The sequence below is a fragment of the Oreochromis aureus genome, linkage group 3 (assembly GCF_013358895.1).
Source record: "Oreochromis aureus strain Israel breed Guangdong linkage group 3, ZZ_aureus, whole genome shotgun sequence".
Classification (NCBI taxonomy): domain Eukaryota; kingdom Metazoa; phylum Chordata; class Actinopteri; order Cichliformes; family Cichlidae; genus Oreochromis; species Oreochromis aureus.
The window spans coordinates 23,960,792-23,982,170 of record NC_052944.1 but is presented as its reverse complement, the minus strand read 5'-3'; the positions used below and the strand labels follow the sequence as shown (position 1 = coordinate 23,982,170).

Sequence of the window (21,379 nt, the reverse complement as noted above, 5' to 3'; positions counted from 1 at the left end):
TTTATCTGAACTATTTCCAAAATATTCTTGAATATATTCTTTGTCTAACAATTAATTAATTTGAGCCAAAGGGGAACTTTTTTAAAAGTTATGTCACGGTACTGGGTCGTGTGACCCAGTGTTTGAGTTTTTATGTATCTTTTGTATTTATTTGTGTTCCAATTAAGCTCATCTAGTTTGTTTTTAGATTGCTCTTCAGTCATTTGTTTCTTAGTTCCTTTTTTCTTCTCCCCCTCTACTAAGTCTCCCTGGCTAGTTTCACTTCCCCTGCCCTGTCATTAGGTTCATGTGTGTCAGCTTTTCCCTCATGTGTTTCGACTCCCCCTGATCATCCCTGTGGGTATTTAGTCTTTGTGTTTGATTCAGTCTGTGTCGTGTCTTCTGTGTTCCTTCCCACACCTCAAGTTAAGAGTTTTTTCAGGATTCTGTGCAGGTCATGTTCATGTTTGTTAATCCTTGCCATGTACTCATAGCATTCATGCACCCGCACAGAGTCCTGTTCACAGTTGTCTTAGTCACTCCTCATAGTTGCTTCTAGTGGGTTCCAGTTTAGGTTTTAGTTAAACCATAGCTTCTGTTCCTGTCATGTTATTTTGTACACTCTTGTTATCAGCCAAATAAAGGCTCGCCTTATTTTTGAAACTTAGCTTGTCTCTTTCACATAGAATCTGCAAAAATGTAAATGAAAACTTTGTTTTATTAAACGTGGAACTATATGTCTATATCTTTAGAAATTAAATGATTTTCCCCATTTTTCAGTAGTAAAGTGTTGGAGACCAATCTTCTCCCTTAAGATAGTTAAAACAACAGTTTCATATTTTGCCAATAAGCATTTCTAAATATAATAAATAAATAAATATAATAAAGAATACCCTCTGGATTAGGTCATATTAGTTCATACTTGTATTTTTATTATGTTGGACACATTAAGCTTCAAACTTTATTTTAATGTTAATGCCGCTTCTAGTTTTCCACATTCCTACAGGTAGTTAATAACAGTTTAAAAACTAAACAAGAATAATTGGTGTGAAACTTTTAAAACTGCTGATCTGCTTTGTATAATAGATCAACAGAGATATTTGACAACATTATTCAGATGTGTTGAACTGACAAAATATGAATATTGATATTGCAGCATGGATCAGTGTGAGAACAGAGAGGAGGGAGTCTCTTCCTCTAAAACCACTCCATGTGGGGAACATGAGAGCCAGACCAAAGCTCACAGGTGAGATTACCATCTCCAACTGTCCATGACTCTTGTCTATGTCACAGCTCAGTAATCACGTCACTTCATCTTCATTATTCACAGGACTCAACGTGGATCTAAACGTAAACCTGAATCTGGACCTGAACTCAGCGTTGTGTCCTTACAGAGTAACAGGTCAAAACGTTCTGTCGTCGATTTTAAAGGTCAACCTTCTGCTGCTAAAACGTAAGCTAGGACTGATTACAAAACTACTTGAATCATTTTTTTTTCTGTTAACTCTTTTTGTTTCAGGCTCTTGAGTGTTTTCACATGAAAGCGGGAGTATGACTCATTATTTCACATTATTCTGCACAAATTACTACTAACTGAAGATTGTCAGTGATAGTAGACTGATGGGTTTTCTACTTCTGTGTAACTCCTGCTATGTGGAAAAAAAACGTGTGAAAAAATCTTATTAGGATCAAACATAAAAACATTCATTTTTAGCACCAACTAAAAACATCTAAAGTCTCCTGGTGGAAATTTTCGATTATACTCTTTGGATATTCTTTAATTTTTAGTGGAAAGTATAGGACTATTCTGCAGAGATCACCCTCCTCCCCAAACCGGTGTTAAATCATTGAACCTAGATGTGTCATACTGTGAGCTTGTGGCTTTACTTGGCAGAGTTTGCAGTGAATCTCCTTCAAGGAGCCTCAGACAAAACATTTTGACAGCTATCTTTGCATGTTTCTCCTGTTTACACTGCGTATATATGCTTATATATAGATATGTATATATTTTGGATTTGTGTTAATTTCATATTCAGTATTTCGCGTGATAAATGTAATGGGTCAATACTTTTAGATTAGTCAGATTTCATGGCTCATTTGTTTGAGTAATATATGCAAATTAATTATATTTTATGGCACTTTAAGGGGGGGGGGGCTTCATTTAGTATAATTAATTTTCTTTGTTTGTGAGGTAATTGTTTGCTTTGTTTTGTTTTTTTATGTTGTTTGTGTTTATTATTGGATAGGACTTCTATATAAGGCACTATTTGGACATGTGCCAAGAAAAAAGAAAAAATTGGAAGGAGATGCACTTATGTGAGAGTGGGGCCAGACAGTTTTTTGACCTCTCTGTCTCTCTTCATTTTTTAAAAATTTGTAAGCGTTCAGTGTATAACATATCACTGCCATGATTTTTTTAAATAGCTCGGTGTTGAAGTAAAGAGCTTCAGTGAAGATTATCAAATGGTCTTGTGGCTCTGTTTGTCTAGAAGCGGGGATTTGTTTGGGGAATATTAGGGAGTGTCAAGCTGAGGCTTCATTCACTAGGATTTACACTGAGTCTGCGGTCCATTTCATTTTTGACCAGATCTTATGCATGTATGAGGGTGCACTTAGTCATAACTGGGTATGAGATTTCAGACGTCTGGACCTCTGTATTTTTTTTGTAATTGTTTTTTTTCGCAAAGACAGTACAAATAGAATTGAGTATGTGGCGCTCTAGATGGCCTTTATTTTAAAAGACTATATAGGAAATTTTATTCTCTATATTCAAACTTATGGCCCACCATACAGTGCCTCAGACTGGGTTGTGTTTAGGGAGTTAACTTCACTTGGACCTGAAAAGTTATATTAGCTTTTCTGCTGTTGGTTAATTTAAAGATGAATATGTACCGGTCACATTTTATTTTTAAGTAAAGGCAAATGTTGAGACAATTTAAACATCAAAATAAAAACAAATTTGTTTGCTTTTTATCTGAAGCATTTCCAAAATTTTCTTGAATATATTCATTGTCTAACAATTTGAGCCAAAGTGGAACTTTTTAAGATGTTATTCGCTTTGTTTGCCAAAGAACTTTCCATTTTTCCTGTTTCACACTGTAACGGGTCTTAAAATTCAGTTTTTCTATAGGATTAAAACTTTTGCACATAGAATGTGCAAAAATGTAAATGAAAATTTTGTTTTATTTGTGGTGGCCTCGGGATTCCCATATGCTTGTTTGCCATTCACCTAGGGACCATTTTTGATCCGAGGACACCAGAAGGGTTACATGTGGATGTATATGTTTATATCTTTAGAAATTAAATGATTTCCCCCATTTTTCAGTAGTAAAGTGTTGTAGGCCAATTTTCTCCCTTAAGGTAGTTAAAACAACAGTTTCTTATTTTGCCAATTAGCATTTCTAAATATAATAAATAAATAAAATAATAAAGAATACCCTCTGGATTAGGTCATATTGGTTCATACTCGTATTTTAATTATGTTGGACACATTAAGCTTCAAACTTTATTTTAATGTTAATCCCGCTGTTCTGGGAATCCATCCTACCTGACAAACCATCCTACCCGTTGTTTCTGCGCATGCGCACAACACGAAATTAAGTGGCGAACTGTACTACCTTTGTGAATATTAGCCAGAAAAATACTCTGATGGTTAAAATTAAGTGCCAAACCATCCTACCTTTGTGAATGTGACCTACAAGCATACTTTAACAGCTAAAATTTAGTTGCAAATTGTCCTACCTTTGTCAATCTGAGGTAGAAGCATATTTTCACAGCTAAAATTCAGTGGCGAACCATCCTACCATTGTGAATATGAGCCAGAAGCATACTTTAACGGCTAAAATTAAGTGCCAAATCCTCCTACCTTTGTTAATAAGAGCTAGAAACATACTCTGACGGGTAAAATTAAGCGCCAAACCATGCTACCTTTGTGAATATTACCTACAAGCATACTTTAGCGGGTAAAATGAAGTGGCAAACCGTCCCGGCTTTATAATTATGAGCTACAAGCATACTCTGATGGGCAAAGTTAAGTGGCAAACCGTCATACTTACTTAAATTTGTGCTGGAATTACTCTGTGACAGCAGAAATGTGCATAAACTAAAGGATGTTTTGCCAAAGTAGGATGGTTTGTCAGAACACCGCTGCTAGTTTTCCACATTCCTACAGGTAGTTAATAACAGTTTAAAAACTAAACAAGAATAATTGGTGTGAAACTTTTAAAACTGCTGATCTGCTTTGTATAATAGATCAACAGAGATATTTGACAACATTATTCAGATGTGTTGAACTGACAAAATATGAATATTGATATTGCAGCATGGATCAGTGTGAGAACAGAGAGGAGGGAGTCTCTTCCTCTAAAACCACTCCATGTGGGGAACATGAGAGCCAGACCAAAGCTCACAGGTGAGATTACCATCTCCAACTGTCCATGACTCTTGTCTATGTCACAGCTCAGTAATCATGTCACTTCATCTTCATTATTCACAGGACTCAACGTGGATCTAAACGTAAACCTGAATCTGGACCTGAACTCAGCGTTGTGTCCTTACAGAGTAACAGGTCAAAACGTTCTGTCGTCGATTTTAAAGGTCAACCTTCTGCTGCTAAAACGTAAGCTAGGACTGATTACGAAACTACTTGAATCATTTTTTTTTCTGTTAACTCTTTTTGTTTCAGGCTCTTGAGTGTTTTCACATGAAAGCGGGAGTATGACTCATTATTTCACATCACTTACTTACTACTCTTACTGAATATACATATAAATATATTTATTTTGAAAATATGGTCCAAAGTGTCGCAAAGGACCAGACCTTATACGGTTACTGTATGAGGGTGCAATTGGCCATAACAGGGTATAATATTTCTGATGTCAGAACTTCTGTATTTTTTAGTTTATTTTAAAAGACTATATGGGCAATATTATTCTCTATATTGTAACTTATGGCTCACCCTACAGTGCCTCTGATGCCAACTAGAATTGGATCTGAACCCTTAACTTAATTAACTGTCATAAGTTGTTTAAATTTCAAGTGATAGAATAATTGTTTTTTATTATTTTTTTAAAAATTGTTTTATAAACCCAACGCACATGGTCTATATTTCTAAACAGTGTTCTTGCTGCAACAGAGTTAAGCTGTACAAAGAAAAAAATCTAGTTGGGATTAAATTGCAGCTCTAGGACTTAGTCTCTTCAATTTTTTTACTCGTCATTGGAGCACAGGTGTCACACCTTAAATATTATGTAGTAAGAGAAAAAAATTCCCACGTGACACTAATTTCTAAATTTTGGTTATATATAAAATAATTTTATGTCATAACCAAGCAAAAACATATTAGAAGCAAATTATTTTATTTCACAGGAGCAATTAAATCCCTCACCTGAAAATTCAACAACTGCACATGTAGAACTCAACATCCCACAAATCAGCCCCCAAAGTCAGAAATCAATCACTGAGATTTGTTTCTCTGTAAATCTGATAATCGTTAATTCAAAAGTTGTTCTATAATATTGTATGACATATAGTTAAAATTTCTTCATATTTGTATTCTTATTGTATTCACAGGGGAACACATTTGTGTTTCTTCATTACTGAGATGTAAACAAACTTAAACATTTCTAGCATTTATTCTTACAAGAAACATTTTCTGAGACCATTAGTAGGATCTGGTTGGTCTTAATAATTTGAGTCACATGGTGTAATGCATAAGCAGCTGCTTACTGATGAAAATTCTTCTTTTCCTGCAGTAAGAGGACCTTAGGGGCTGGACTGGTTAAACATGTGGGATATTTATAGTGGAACAAGACCAAGAAGTGCTTTAAAAAGATATAAAAATAAGCAAGTGTACTATAGGACTTTACAACAGGTAGAATGTGCTCTTTCATTCTTGTACTAGTAAATACAATGTCTGCAGATTTCTGAATTTTTGAACCCAAGCCATCAAGCAGGTTTCTTGATTGATGGCTTGGGTTCAAAAGAGTCTCTTCTGCTTATCCAATTTGAAGTTGTAGGGCTTCTGGAGCGTGTCCCGGCTGTCATGGGGTATACCCCAGACAAGTTGCCAGTTAATCACAGGACTAATATAGAGAGACAGACAACTATTCACACTTTGGGTAAATTCAGATTCACCAATTAATCTAACTTTGGGCCATGGGAGGAAGAGAAAGCCCACAGGGGCACTGGGAGAGCCTGCAGGTTGCAAACACAGCAACACCAGCAGGCAGGTGAATTTGAACCCAGGACCTTCTTACTGTGAGGTTTGACAGTGCTAACCACCACACCATCGTGCTGCCAAGCTAGAATACTCCAGCGCTATATGCTGGAGAAATTGAACATACATGCATGCATACTGTGATTATTAGAACCTAAGATGCAAACATAATGCCCCTAAGGTTTACAGAAGAGACACAGTGAGCAGCACAAGGTACTTCAACCTAAATATAAACTACTTCATTCAAAATAAAATGTGAAGAAGGTTATTGCAAAGCAGTGATAAATAGTACAGAGCTTCAGAACTGTTAATGCAGGAAGATAGCTCTACAAAAGTTTTTATTTTTTTGTCATCTGTCCTCTCAGTACATTGAGTATAATTCTAACAGAATATGCTGTGTAAATAATATTGCCATTGACATTTAGACAGATAATTTTGTTTCACAATTCAATCTAACTGAATTGCGTTCAATTCAGATTTATCCATGTAGCGTCAAATCACCACAACAGTTGCCTCAAGGCATTTTATATTGTAAGGTAAAGAAAACAGAAAAAACACCAACAATCATATGACCACCATGTGATGAAGCTGGTTGCACAGAAAAGGGATCTGAAAGCTGAAGGCTCTCCCTCCCATTCTATTTTCAAATACTCTAGGACAAGTAAGCCCACAGAGTGAGTTTAATTTTAGAGATATTGGAAAAAAGCAGTCCTAAATATGTGTTTAATATGTGCATTGAAGGACATATCCTGGTCAAACGACACCAAGATTCCTCACAGTGTTACTGGAGGCCAAGGTAATGCCATCCAGAGTAGGAATGTGGTTAGATACCATATTTCTAAGAATTTTAGGGCTGAATACAGTAAACTCAGTTTTATCTGAATTTAACAGCTGAAAACTTGTAGTCGTTCCTTATTTCCTTAAAGCATTCCTGCAGTTTAACTAATTGGTGTGTGTTATCTGGCTTCATGGATAGATAACGTTGGGTGTCATCTGCATAGCACTGAAAATTTATGCTATGTCTTCTGATGATACTGCCTAGGGAAAGCATGTATAATGTAAATAGAATTGATCCTAGCACAGAACCCTGGTTAACTCCATAGTCAATTCTAGTGTGTGAAGAGGACTCTCCATTTACATGAACAAATTGGAGTCTATTAGATAAATGTGATACAAACCAGCGCAGTACCTTTAATACTTACAGCATGCTCTAATCACTCTAATAGGATATTGGTTGACAGTGTTGAATGCTGCACTGAGATCCAACATGAAAAGCACAGAAATAGGTCCACTGTCAGTGGCCATAAAAAGATTGTTTGTAACTTTCACACAATCTTTTTATGTACTGCGATGAGCACTGAAACTCTTCAAATAAGCCATTCTTTCTTTCAAGAATTTTTGATATGAAAGGAAGGTTGGAGATTGGCCTATAATTAGCTAAGACCGCTGGGTCAGTTGATAGCTTTTTAAGTAATGGTTTAACTTTTGCCACCTTGAAGGCCTGTGGTACATAGCCAATTAATAGAGATTCAGTTTTGTGTAGCATAATTAAACAAAAAAGTCAAGCGCTTGTCCAGTGCTGTGCTTTAAACAGGCTTAGCTAAAACTAGTGTAATATAAACAAAATCCATGTTTAAAAAATATATTGTTGATGTTTAATTATTATAATCAATGATTATATAAAAGTTCAAAAAGTCATTATTCATAGGAAAAGGCAGAATACTCTGTGTGAAAATTGATGCAGTGTTGTATTACTTCATGTATACAACATACAAGTTACTGCAGTATTTTAAGAGAAGTATTTTGAAAATGGGAAAACTGCAAAAAAAAATTAACATAAAAAATATATAATTACAGCATGAAAAGCATAAACAATGGCTTCAGTGGACACTTTTTTATTGTTTTTAACTCTCTGTGCCAAGTCAGGTCTGTTAACTTTGCTCTTCTCCACGGCTGGCTGACAGACCAGTTGTACCAAATACTTTGTACACTGCCTCCATCTGACTACAGAGCTCACTGCAGGCAGACTGGCAGTCCCCAGATTGCCAGTGACTGCAAACACGCTACTTTTCGAACATAATTTTAGTTAAACGACTACAAACCAGAGAAAAGTTGAACCTGAGGAACAAACTAAAGAAATTCCAAACTTAATACACAAATAATGTAAATACTTCTTTCTATGTGATGTGAACCAGTAACTCCTCTTAAATAACTGGTTTGTACTTGATATAATAGTTAATTTATAAATGGTCATGCCATCGTTTATAACGTATAAAAATGTATGAGCTTATTACTCAAGATTAAACCATCTATATCCTTGACACAGTAAGGAGTAATGGTTTAAAATGATAATTAACGTATTTACTAATACCTTACTTAATATCAAGGAAAATATAAAGTATACCACCTATATTTACAGTAAAGATAATTTGGAAGCACTTAAATATCTTTTATTGAGATAGAGAATTTTCTCTATTTCGCAGTTAGTCTCCAATGACCTGTCATGAGAACAGAATCCCAGCTGTGGGATTAAGGAGAGAACCCCCTGGAGCCTAGATGCTGGTGGTGGTGAAGATGTTGATGGAGGCTTGGATGGAGCTCTGAGTGACTTGAATGGAGGCTAATTGGCTCATAAGAAGGCAGGGAAGATGATCTCAGTATTGAGTTTGACAGGGTGGCAAAGTGAAAGTGTAAAAAACAGACTAGCAACTGAACAAGCAGCCTGATGAGATGATTACATATCCTTGGTGAACTTTTATATACGCTACATTACAAAAAATAAAAATAAATAAATAACACAGAACAAAACTCAAGCACAAATGATTCTCAAAACCAAAGGAAATCATGAACCCACAAAGAACGTCCAAGACCCCGGGACACTGATGCTTAAAAGTGTTTTGTTTGTATAGTGTTTGAAAATTGCTCATGCATCAGACATTGTGATAATTATATACAGTGGTATGCAAAAGTTTGGGCACCCCTGATAATTTTCATGATTTTTCTTCATAAATCATTGGTTGTTTGGATCAGCAGTTTCATTTAAATATATCATATAGTAGACAAACACAATGATATTTGAGAAGTGAAATGAAATTTATAGGATTTACAGAAAGTGTGCAATAGTTATTTAAACTAAATTAGGCAGGTGCATATATTTGTGCACCCTTGTCATTTTATTGATTTAAATACCTTTAGCACTAATTATTGGAACACAAAATTTGTTTGGTAAGCTCACTAACCCTTGACCTACATACACGGGTGAATCCAGCCATGAGAAAAGGGCGGCCAACTACAAGTTTTTCTCCTCTTTGCATCTTCTCTGAAGAGTGGCACCATGGGAGCCTCAAACCAACTCTCAAATGACCTAAAAACAAAGATTGTTCAACATCATGGTTTAGGGGAAGGATACAAAAAGCTATTTCAGACATTTCAGCTGTCAGTTTCCACTGTGATGAACATAGTGAGGAAATGGAAGACCAAAGGCACAGTTCTGTTTAAGGCCCAAAGTGGCAGGTCAAGGAAAATCTTAGATAAGCAGAGGCGAACGATGGTGAGAATAGTCACAGTCAACCCACAGACTAGCTCCAAAGACCTACAACATCAACTTGCTGCAGATGGAGTCACTGTGCACCATTCAAATATTCAACGCACTTTGCACAAGGAGATGCTGTATGGGAGAGTAATGCAGAAGAAGCCCTTTCTGCGCACATGCCACAAACAGAGCCGCTTGAGGTTTGCTAAATCACATTTGGACAGGCCAGCTTTATTCTGGAATAAGGTGCTGTGGACTGATGAAACTGAAATTGAGTTATTTGGACATAACAAGAGGTGGTATGCATGGAGGGAACAGAACACAGCACCCCAAGAAAAACACTTGCTACCCACAGTAAAATTTGGTGGTGGTTCCATCATGCAGTGGGGCTGTGTGGCCAGTGCAGGGACTGGGAATCTTGTTAAAGTTGAGGGTCACATGGATTCCAGTCATTAACAGCAGATTCTTGACAACAATGTTCAAGAATCAGTGACAAAGTTGAAGTTGTGCCAGGGCTGGATATTTCAACAAGACAACGCTCAAAATCTACTAAAGCATTCATGCAGAGGAACAAGTAGAACATTCTGGGATGGCCATCTCAGTCCCCAGACCTGAATAGTATTGAAAAGCTATGGTATGACTTAAAGCGGGCTGTCCATGTTCGGAAACCATCAAACCTGACTGAACTGGAGATGTTTTGTAAGGAAGAGTGGTCCAAAATACCTTCAACCAGAATCCAAACTCTCATTGGAAGCTATAGGAAACATTTAGAGGCTGTTATTTCTGCAAAAGGAGGATCAACTAAATATTGATGTAATTTTTCTGTTGGGGTGCCCAAACTTATGCACCTGCCTAATTTCATTTAAGTAACTATTGCACACTTTCTGCAAATCCTATAAACTTCATTTCACTTCTCAAATATCATTGTGTTCATCTGCTATATGATATATTTAAATGAAATTGTTGATCCAAACAACCAATGATTTATGAAGAAAAATCATGAAAATTATCAGGGGTGCCCAAACTTTTGTATACCACTGTATATTATGGGTCCTATGCATGGGTTTATCAAGCCTGTGTCTGGACCTAAAGGTTAATGATTTTATGATAACAAGAGAGCTGGAAAGAATACCAGGAGCCACTAACCTTTACTGCAATTACATTATCTGACATGTTTTTATGTCAGACACCACACGTTACATTCTGAGCCTCAGGGATTAGCCGATGGTAGGATGGAACAGAGGACTGGCATAATATTAGACAACTGGTCATAATGGTTTGATATATGAGTCATACTGTTCTTCATTATTCCTTCACAGAGTGGAGCAGGAGAGCTCAGAGGTTCCCAGTGGTCAGTCTGCCCAGCAACATCAAACAGGCATGGACCTGGACTCCGTATTTTTGGTTTGTACATGCATAACAACTATTTTTACATTTACTTATCTCTATGCTAGGTGTGATGAGGTAATGAGGGGCCTGCCAGTCAGAAGGTTTCCATCTGCTTTTGTCATTTTTTGGCTGTTTGTGTTGGTTTAGTGGTTCCCAAACTTTTTTGCTGGGCCCCCCTTGTTTTACAAGAAAAATGCTCGCACCCCCCCTCGCGCGCGCACGCGCGAACACCTCCTTCAACCACACACAAACCCATATTTTGCTCCATTGCAGTTTATTTCACACCTCAAACATTTAGTAAACAATTAAGCAAATACAAGTAATCTGCAATAAATTACAGGTATTAAGAAAATAAACTACTAACTCTTTTACGCTGCATCCTCACCTACACGGGTGTTTGTGAAAACGCAGCTGTTTCGGCCACACGTAAACGGCGTTTCGAATCACCGAGAATGGAGAGTTTTTAAAACTCCTTTTTTTGCGTTTACGTGTGGACGAGGAATACAGAGTTCATCAGGCAACGTCAAAGGTATGTGGCTTTTTTCACGTCACGCTGTGCGCCACGTTATTGTTTACATGAGATGAATTGCAAAATAGCAGATAGAGACGAAATACTGTTAATCTGACTATCTTCAGGTTTTACACGCTTACATACACTGTCCCTCCATTTACAAAGGCAGAGGCGTCACGGTGTCATTATTTTACGTGTAGTTTTTTTTTTCCCTGTGTAATAATGTTCAACATTGCTGTCAATACATTTTTCAATCCCTCTGCAAAATGGGTTCAAAAACATAAACAACTGTTGGATGCTGTTTGTCTGTGATTTGAACCAGGGGAACAAATCATGGCAGGATCAGCCTGATGTTATTTTTATCCCACTGTAACTTTACTGTATAAAGAGCTAACATCTCCAAAAATGTCAGGAGTAGTTAGTCATTACAACAAGTGTTTGTGAACTAAAAATCAGGAATATGGGATACAGTTTGTCTGTGATTTGAACAGCCCGGCGCTGCTCCCGACAAAGGGAAAACCAATTATACAGGGGAGACCTACCTTGGCACTTGTGCAGGTGAAGCCAAAGGGAAGATATGCTTCACCATATTTTCTAGTCTTTGGCTTAGAATGAAGTTGGTTTGGAAACATATTCAGCGATGCTTCATCTCCTGCTTTGCGTATGTGTAGGAGCCCCGTGCTAGCAGTGTCCAAGCCTTGTTCTTTCTTTTTTTTTCTTTTTTCCCTTTTCATGCCCCTGAAATGGCTCTGGGGCGGGCCCCACACTTTGGGAAGGTCTGTGTTAGTCATTCCTCTTCCCTCTTTTGTAATTCTTTTAAAATTTGTAACAAATGCAATCTTTTTTTCTTTTTTCTTTTTTTTAGAATACTGTACAGTTTTTGTCTTGCACTATGAACTGAATATAAATTTGCTAGCATTAGAGGCTCAACTCAGCCCTTATAAAAATTAAATACATTTTTAAAAAAAGCAAAAATACCTGTGAGATTCTGTAATTTTCTCTGTATTGGTGTTTTGTGTCAAAGGTTTGTTGAAGTGTTGGAAGACCTGATTTATTCTCAAAATTATGCTTCCAAATAATCTCTAACTGTAGTCAAAAAGCAGTGTTGGTCAAGTTACTACTTTTTGTGTTTACACTCACTCTTTTAAATAGACTAGAGTAAAACACAGCAAAAAATAAATAAAATTGGTTCGATCAGTAAAAAAGATTCAGCAGCACTAAGTCCCATCGCTCTGAAGTCTATTTTCATCATTTTTTGCCCGGTACAGGTTTGCCTAATGCCACAGCGGTCATGTCAGCAGGGGGATCCAGGGTTTCTCTATGAATTTCACATTCCCACGGGCAGCGTGCTAGGTGCTTCCTCAGATTTAAAGTTTAATTGTTCGCTGTAAAAATAAGTTTTCTTCCCACTCAGAGTGTACAGCGGACGCTAATGTTTTTGTCACTTTTTACATAATCAAACTCAAAGTAATGGAAGTGCTTCCAAGCTTTAAACGTTGCATTGTCATGCTCTCTCTTGTACTCCATATTATCCGTTGTTGGTCTGCACATGTCTGTTGCATGCGCTTACATCATTGTCATGAGACACTCTCACAAACAAAATAACGGTTTAGTAAGGCGTTTTGCTTATGGGAAAGTAACAGTAATCTAATTACTTTTTTTTTGCAATAGTTATTCCTTACTTCAGCGGTCTCCAACCTTTTTTGTACCATGGACCAGTTTAATGTCAGACAATATTTTCACGGACTGGCCTTTACGGTGTCGCGGATGAATGCAACAAAATAGAATACTATGACCAAGACAAAAACTGTGGTATTTTGTAAACATAATAATAAATGCTAACTCACTATGTAATTGTGCAACATTATTAGCAGCGTCCTCCTCCTGCACCAACAGCATTGAGAGTAACATCCTCCTCTCTGCCCCTTAATGCTCTCTGGTTGCTATGGCAACGTGTAAATATTTCTTTCAAAATAAGACACACAACTACAAAACAAATATAAAGTACATGAAAATATATAATTCACCATAACTCTAAATCAACGAGAAACCTGTGCTTGGGTTTCTGCAGCAAGACGGTTTCACCTGTGTGTAATAGGGGACAATGACACCCAAAGTGTTTTTCTTATCCTTAGTCTGCTCCACAATTTTGTTTTGGTAGCTGTAACTGCAGAAAACCCAACTTCACACAGATATGTCTGACCTTTATGCAGAATACCTGCAAAGTTTATAAATTTATCCATAACACATGGGAAAAGATCCATGAAAACCTAGTTAACGATAAAAAACCTGAAAACCATAAATTTTCACACCAGAGCCTCAACTCTCGCGGCCCGGTACCAAACTACTCATGGACCGGTACCAGTCCCCGGGGGTTGGGGACTTTACTTGTTACTTGAAAAAGTGATTGCGGTAACGCGTTACTTGTAAGGTGTTAGATTCCCTTTGGTTTTGAGGATTAAGATGGTGGAGTATCATAAATCATAGTAATCTTTGGTAACAAAACTTTGGTACTTTACAAGCATCTGCTAAGACATCATGCTAATGCTAGGCTAGCCAAGAGCACAGAATGAAAGCTGTGTGAATGCCGACTCCAGCAGCCAGACCCTTAACTTTAATAGGTAACAAGCAGGTGAGCAGTCAGGCTGCAGCTTCCGTTTCTACCTGTTCACATTTCTAAAACACTGTCTTTGCTTTGTGCAGTCAGGTTTGTATTCCAATAAGAGAAAGATCTTAGAAATGTGTGCCCACTTTAAGGATTTTCTAAGTAAGTGTCAATGTGTGTTTGACAGGTTGTGTAAAGCGCTTTGGGGTCCTCAGGGACTAGAAAAGCGCTACACAAATACAGGCCATTTACCATTTACAATTTAGTCTTTAGATGTGTACAGGGAACAACCAATGATTTCTGAGTCTGTGAATGTAGACAACAAACAGCAGAGTGTTTTGTAAGAAGCTGAAATAAACAGCCTTGGGCCTGACCATTTCCTCTGTATGTTAAAACTAGAATTTTGAAATGAATCCTAAAATTTATTGGTTGCCAATGTAAAGAATATAAAATAGGAGAAATGTCAGCTCGCTTGCTAGAACATGTCAGTAGACTGGCCACGGCATTTTGTATAGCTTGGAGTTGAGAAACAAATGATTTGTCCAAGCTAGTAAACAGGGCATTACAATAATTTAAATTTAATGACACAAATGTATGTACGATTTTTTTCCAGTTTGGCTGAGGAGACCATATTGCAATATACAAATATTCCTTAAATGAAAGAAACAGGAAATATAAAATAAAGATAAAAGATTTTACATGCAAGTCAAAGCCCAGAGAAGAATCAAATATAGAATAGAATAGAATAGAATAATCCTTTAATTGTCCCACAAGGGGAAACTTGGTTGCAACAGCAGCCAAAAAGACACACATAAAAACAAACAAACAAACAAACAGGACACAGAACAGAAACATACACAATTTTTCTTACATATTTACATTAAGGACAATGGTTACTATATACAGAGAGTACTGTACAGTTATTAAATTAAATAAAAATAACTACAGATAAGAGGCAAACCAGGTTGTAGTGCGAATCGGTTGATTAACTTATTGCAGTTACAGTGCTGATGTAAACATCTACGTTTGTTGGGAGCAGTTCTGATTGTACAGTCTGACAGCTGCAGGGAGGAAGGACCTGCGGAAACGCTCCTTAATGCATCTAGGATGCAGCAGTCTGTCACTGAAGGAGCTCTGCAGTTCAGTAACATTTCCATGCATGGGGTGGGAGACTCTGTCCATCAGAGATGTTATTTTGGCCAGAGTCCTTCTGTCTCCCACCACCTGCACTGGGTCCAGGGTGCATCCCAGAACAGAGCTGGCCTTCCTGATTAGTTTATCCAACCTCTTCCTCTCAGCTGACGATAAACTGCTGCTCCAACATACCACACTGTAAAAAATGACAGATGCCACCACAGAGTCATAGAAGGTCTTTAAAAGCGCTCCCTGTACTCCAGATGACCTCAGCCGCCTCAGCAGGTAGAGTCTGCTCTGACCCTTCCTGTAAAGAGCATCAGTGTTGTGGCTCCAGTCCAGTTTATTATTCAGGTGAACACCCAGGTACCTATAAGAGTCCACTATCTCAATGTCCACTCCCTGGATGTTCACCGGTGTCAGTGTGGTGTTTCTGCGTCTCTGGAAGTCCACCACCAACTCCTTGGTTTTCCTGGCGTTGATGAGCAGGTGGTTCTGCTGACACCAGTCAACAAAGTCCAGAGTCCACTATCTGTACTCTGAGTCGTCCTCACCTGTGATGAGGCCGACTATGGCAGAGTCGTCAGAGAACGTCTGTAGGTGGCAGCGTGGGGAGTTGATGGAGAAGTCTGCAGTGTAGAGAGTGAAGAGGAACGGTGCTGGGATGGTCAATTTGGTAAAGTAAATCCGTTGGGCATCTTTCTTCGCCTTTAGACAATAATTCTGATGGCAAAAGAACCAAACGGGACAGGTTGAAGAAAAAAAAAAAAAAAAAAAGAAGTGCTGAGATAGAAAGAGTGGATTTTGGTGGAGGGGTGTGTATGTTGGAGTCCACATTATTAAACCTATTAAAATATTTATTTAGGTCATTCACCCACCCCAAGTCTCCTGCAGCCTGGGGGGTTGGTTTTTGTCCTGAGATTGTCTTCAGGCTGTTCCAAACCCCTCTGATGTTGTCCTGTTGCAGCTGCTCTTCCATCTTTCTCCTGTAGTTTTCCCTTCCTTGCCGTATCTTCCATTTCAGCTTCTTCTGAACAACTCCTGTTTGTTTCCAGATCTAAAGACTCTCTTCTTCTCCTTGAGGAGAGCCTTAATTTCAGGATTTATCCATGGCTTGTTGTTAGAAAAACAACGTACCTTTTTGATGGGTACGGTGGTGTCCACACAGAAGTTCATGTAATCCGTAATGCAGTCTGTGATGCTGTTGAGGTCATCCTCCAGGGGGAAACAGTCCCTCAGGGCCTCTTCAGTCTCTGCCGACCATTTCCTTACTGTGCATTTCACTGCTGGTTCTCTGTGTACTACAGGTTTATACACAGGCTGGAGATAAACCAGATTGTGATCTGAGCCCCCCAGGGGAGGGAGAGGTGATGAGCTGTATGCCTCCTTGGTGTTGGCATACAATAAGTCCAATGTTACATTGTCTCTGGTGTGGCAGGTGACATACTGGGTGAAGGTGGGGAGAGTGGAGGACAGGGAGATGTGATTAAAGTCCCCAGAGATCAGGAAAAGGGCCTGAGGGTGGTGTGTTTGGAGTCTGCTGGTTACAGTGTGCAGGACCTCACAGGCTGCTGCAGCGCTAGCAGAGGGCGGGACATACACAGCTATCATAATGACGTGTGTAAACTCTCGCGGTAGATAGTACGGTCTCATGCTAACCGCTAGCAGCTCGATGTCCTTACAGCATAGCGTCTCTTTGATAGATAAATGCCCAGAGTTACACCATCCATCGTTCACAAACACAGCCAGACCCCCTCCTCTCTTCTTACCACTCTACGTTGTTCTGTCAGCCCGGATCAGATGAAAACCATCCATGTTTTCATATGAGTCCGGAGTTAGCGCAGTTAGCCACGACTCTGTGAAGCACATCAGGCTGCACTCCCTGTAGCTCCTGTGATGTCGGGTAAGGGCTGCCAGTTCGTCTACTTTATTGGGGAGAGATCTCACATTCCCCATAATAATAGATGGAATCGCTGGCCGGTACCTCCTAACTTTACTGCGACGCCCGATCCCGGCCCGAGTACCGCGTCTCTTCCTCCTCACCTCGCGGGGGGTGTTAGCTTGCTCGGCGGTAGGCAGGGCAGCGGAGGCTCCGAGGGCTAACAGCTGATCCCTGCTGTAAATAATGGGAGGTCGGACCTCCACGCGCTCTCCGGACAAAGACGCCGTAAAAAATGTAATAAAGAACACCATTGTCCATAGAATTCTGAGCTCCATTGTGGGGGACAGCAGTCCACAATAGAAGAACAAAAACAATAAACACAAAACAACAGAGAAACATATATTAAACAGAAAAAAAGGATTCGGTCAGGTCGGAGTTGCTGATACTGGCTGCCAGCTCGGAGCGGCGCTGGAAGTGCTATATCAACATTTCAAGTGTTTGACTTAGCAGTTGGACAAAAAGAAGCAAGAACCCGACTGATTTTAGAAAATAGTTCAGGAAGAGCTATAATCATGGTCTCAGTCTTGTTGGTGTTTATAAAAAGGTAATTGCCAGAGAGCCAACCAGTAACTTGAGTTAAGCAGTAGACTAGGTTGGACAATCTGTCCAGCTGATGAGGCTTAAAAGTAGGGCTGCCACGATTAGTCGACTAGTCACGATTACGTCGACTATCAAAATCGTCGACGACTGATTTAATAGTCGACGCGTCGTTTGAAGCTTTGTAAGATCACAAAGGACGCAGGAATAAGTAGTAGGATTTAAGAGTGTAATAAGGGACTGAAACAGAAGATGGCAGCACTGCATGTACAAGGATGCCAGCTGCCATTAAACCCCGAAGAAGAAGAAGTAGCTCTCTCCCAGAATTCATAGCGCAGCCCAGCTCAGTTTCCAACAATGGCGGCAGCTAGTTAGTTTTAATATTACTGTTATTATTCTTTCTGGGTCACAAAATAAACGTTTAACATATTTTCAGGCGAGAATGTAACTGTGTAAACCTCAAATATCTGGTCAGTTTATCAAGACATCACATATTTTCAAAAGCGCTCCGACATTTTCGGAGACGTCTGTTACCCACCAGCTCAATAGCTAGCCGGGGGCAAGGCTCACTAGAGCCCGTGAGAACACCGGACTCCCGGCAAATCGTTTTCAAACCCACCGCCTGCTTTCGCTACTCAGGTTTAACATACATAAGTCACTTAGATAACTTAAAAATGTTATTGTTTGGCTTTTTTAGTATTTAATTTGTTCCTGAGTAAATCGGTTTGGCTGAGATTAAAGTTATAGTTTTTACACAGCTGAATAAACAGCAAGCAGACAACTGATTATCAGATGTGTGAGATGCTCGAGAATATACTCCGGTGTCCTGTTATATTTTAGATAGCAAGGAGTTTATTAAACTTCACCGAAACAATCTGCAAATTTGTTTAAAATTTAATAAACTATCATCTTGTCTTTATTTTTAGTTAGCACATATCTTAAACACTTAAAGCTGTAAGCTAATGATAGTTATATAAAAGCAGATGCATGCTGGTGCAATAAGCTGTACGTTTTTCATCCAACGGATGCATGATCTGATTAGTCGACAAATCGCAAAAAATAATCGGTGACTAGTCGACTATCAAAATAATCGTTTGTGGCAGCCCTACTTAAAAGACATATACAGCTGAATGTCATCGGCATAGAAATGATAATCATGGCGCCCCTCGGTGTCAGACGTGTTTGCTTGCTCTGCTCTCAGATGCCTACTTGTTGTTTGTTGTTGTTTGGTTTTTGTTCTTTTTTGCACTGGATAAGTGCTGTGCACTGTTAACATATCGGCACAACTGGACATTGGTAAATCACACAATCTTCCGTAACTCACACTTTACCCTTCCTTTGGACTTTACTCTTACACTGGAGCTTCAAGTCATTGTAGACACCGCCACCACAACCATCTCCAGGAAGGCCCCGACGTACCGAGCCCCAGTGAGTCAGCCGACCCCAGGAGTGCACTTCGAAGACGGCAACGTAAGCGAGCCGGGGGGGGGCTCCATGCCAGGCTAAAAGTTAGGTCTAGCCGACCACTGCTACCCAGCCTCTTGCTGGCCAATTTGAAGTCCCTGGAAAACAAACTGGATGAACTACGAGCCAGGATCACAACACAGCGGGAAATTAGAGAATGCTCTTATTTTCACCGAGACCTGGCTCTCAGACAAAGTCCCGGAGTGCGCCGTTTAGGTGCAGACTCACTCCCTACACTGGGGAGACCGAACTGCTGCCTCCGGTGACGATAATCACAGGAGGTGTGTGTGTGTGTTCATGAACAAGTCATGGTGCAGAGACTTGCAAATGTCCAGAAGCATGGTTTTCCAGACGTGGAGTTTTTAATCCTAAAATGCTGCCCTTCCTATCTGCCGCTGGAGTTCTCAGCTGTGTTTTTGGCCATTGATTGCATCCATCCACGTGCTGACTCTGCGGCAGCGCTCAGCAAACTCCATGGCATCATCAGCGTATTAGAGACAACTCATTTAGATGCTGTTTTTATCATCACAGGTGACTTTAATAAATGCAACTTATGGACTGCTCTTTTATTGAGGTTACATGAATATGCATAGGTTCATTAACATATGATGTATGCAAAAGATTCATTACACACAACTTCAGTTGTGTGTAATGAATCTAAAATATATGAACGTCTAATGTTTATCAGTACATTACAGAAAATAATGAACTTTATCACAATATGCTAATTTTTTGAGAAGGACCTGTAGTTCTGTTTCCCTCTCTTTGATGAGTTCTCAGCCAGCTCCTGATCTGATAATGTGTAGCTTGCTCACCAGCTCAGAAGAGACAGCAACGCAACCTCACACAGTGGTTGCGTGCTTTGCCCACCATGGCAAAAACTTGCACTTTCATATTTAATTCAGCTTCTCCATCATGTAGTTTTCAGCTACTTCATACAGGGTTCAGCATATTAGTTGTTTTCATAGGTGTGCTCTATATCTCAACAATGGCTCATATTAGAATGACAGTCTTTCAAACAGGTCAAGTGCCTCTCTGCACGTCATTAGTTTAAATATTTGCATAGTTTACTTCAGCTCATATGTCATTGTACTAAATTTGAACAACCCTAAGCTTAATGCAAATTACTTTTAACAACTGGTTAAATTAATGGTCTGGAGCACAGGCTGTTGTTGATCAGGGAAATCTAAAGAATAATCTAAACATATGTGTATATTGGCAGTGTTGACGGGCAGTCATTTATTACAGTTGGGGTTACTCGGGTTTGCGACTAGGGCACTCTCTGGCAAAGTGACCTATGTCCCCACACCTGTGACACTTTTCATTCCTTCGCTTTTGTCCGCCCCTAGGTCTCCACCTATCTCTACTTCCTCCATTCTTGCCTCTATTCTGCCACCTTCCAGTCTGCCCCTGGAAAAAGGTCTCGTCTGCTAAGAAGGCAGCGGCCGCAGAGCTTTGTGACTTCTTCTGTGTTTCCTTAATTGCTTCTTGTGCATGGCGGGTCCAGTTCATACATTCAGCGGACCCGTCAGAGTTATGATTAACATTTTGTTTTCTTATGAAATCAGCAATAGGTGAGTGAAAGCCATTCATCAAAGCATGTTTTAACTGCTGCTGATATGGGCTGGCCTTCACCGCACTCTCTTCAAGGCCGCTATGTTCTTTGAAAACTTCTAACATTTGGCATTGTCCAGTAACCAGTTTACCCTCAAAATCACATTGTTTATGATAATATAAATACCTCGTGCTGCCGGGAGTAATTTCTTGCATAAATGTGTCGTCTCCCTGTGAGGCAGTCTTACTTGCTCGGGAACCCATGATAACCACAACCGTGTCACAGACCACACACACACTCAAACACAACAACAACAACAACAACAAAATAGGCCTATTGTCCAGCACAGTCTGGACTCCGCGGAACTTCTCAACGCCTCACAAAGTGGCGGAGAACTCAACGCCTCACAAAGTGGCGGAGGACTCACTACAGTACCTCACAAAGTGGTCTGTACCTATCGCTAGCGAACTTCTCAACGCCTCACAAAGTGACGGAGGACAACACAACCACACGG

The 21,379-nt window shown here is 39.4% G+C and overlaps 1 protein-coding gene across 2 annotated transcripts in view; it reads left to right on the top strand.

Moving 5' to 3' along the window:
* Nucleotides 1-21,379, top strand: part of LOC116327703 (NACHT, LRR and PYD domains-containing protein 4C-like) — a 44,271-nt gene that overhangs the window by 2,038 nt on the left and 20,854 nt on the right. For both annotated transcript variants that reach the window (XM_031749350.2, XM_039609680.1), the window contains 5 exons: nt 1,136-1,225; nt 1,310-1,432; nt 4,301-4,390; nt 4,475-4,597; nt 11,048-11,132. In XM_031749350.2, coding sequence (XP_031605210.1) covers nt 1,137-1,225; nt 1,310-1,432; nt 4,301-4,390; nt 4,475-4,597; nt 11,048-11,132 — 510 coding nt within the window. In that variant the 5' untranslated portion in view covers nt 1,136. The remainder of the gene's footprint in view (nt 1-1,135; nt 1,226-1,309; nt 1,433-4,300; nt 4,391-4,474; nt 4,598-11,047; nt 11,133-21,379) is intronic.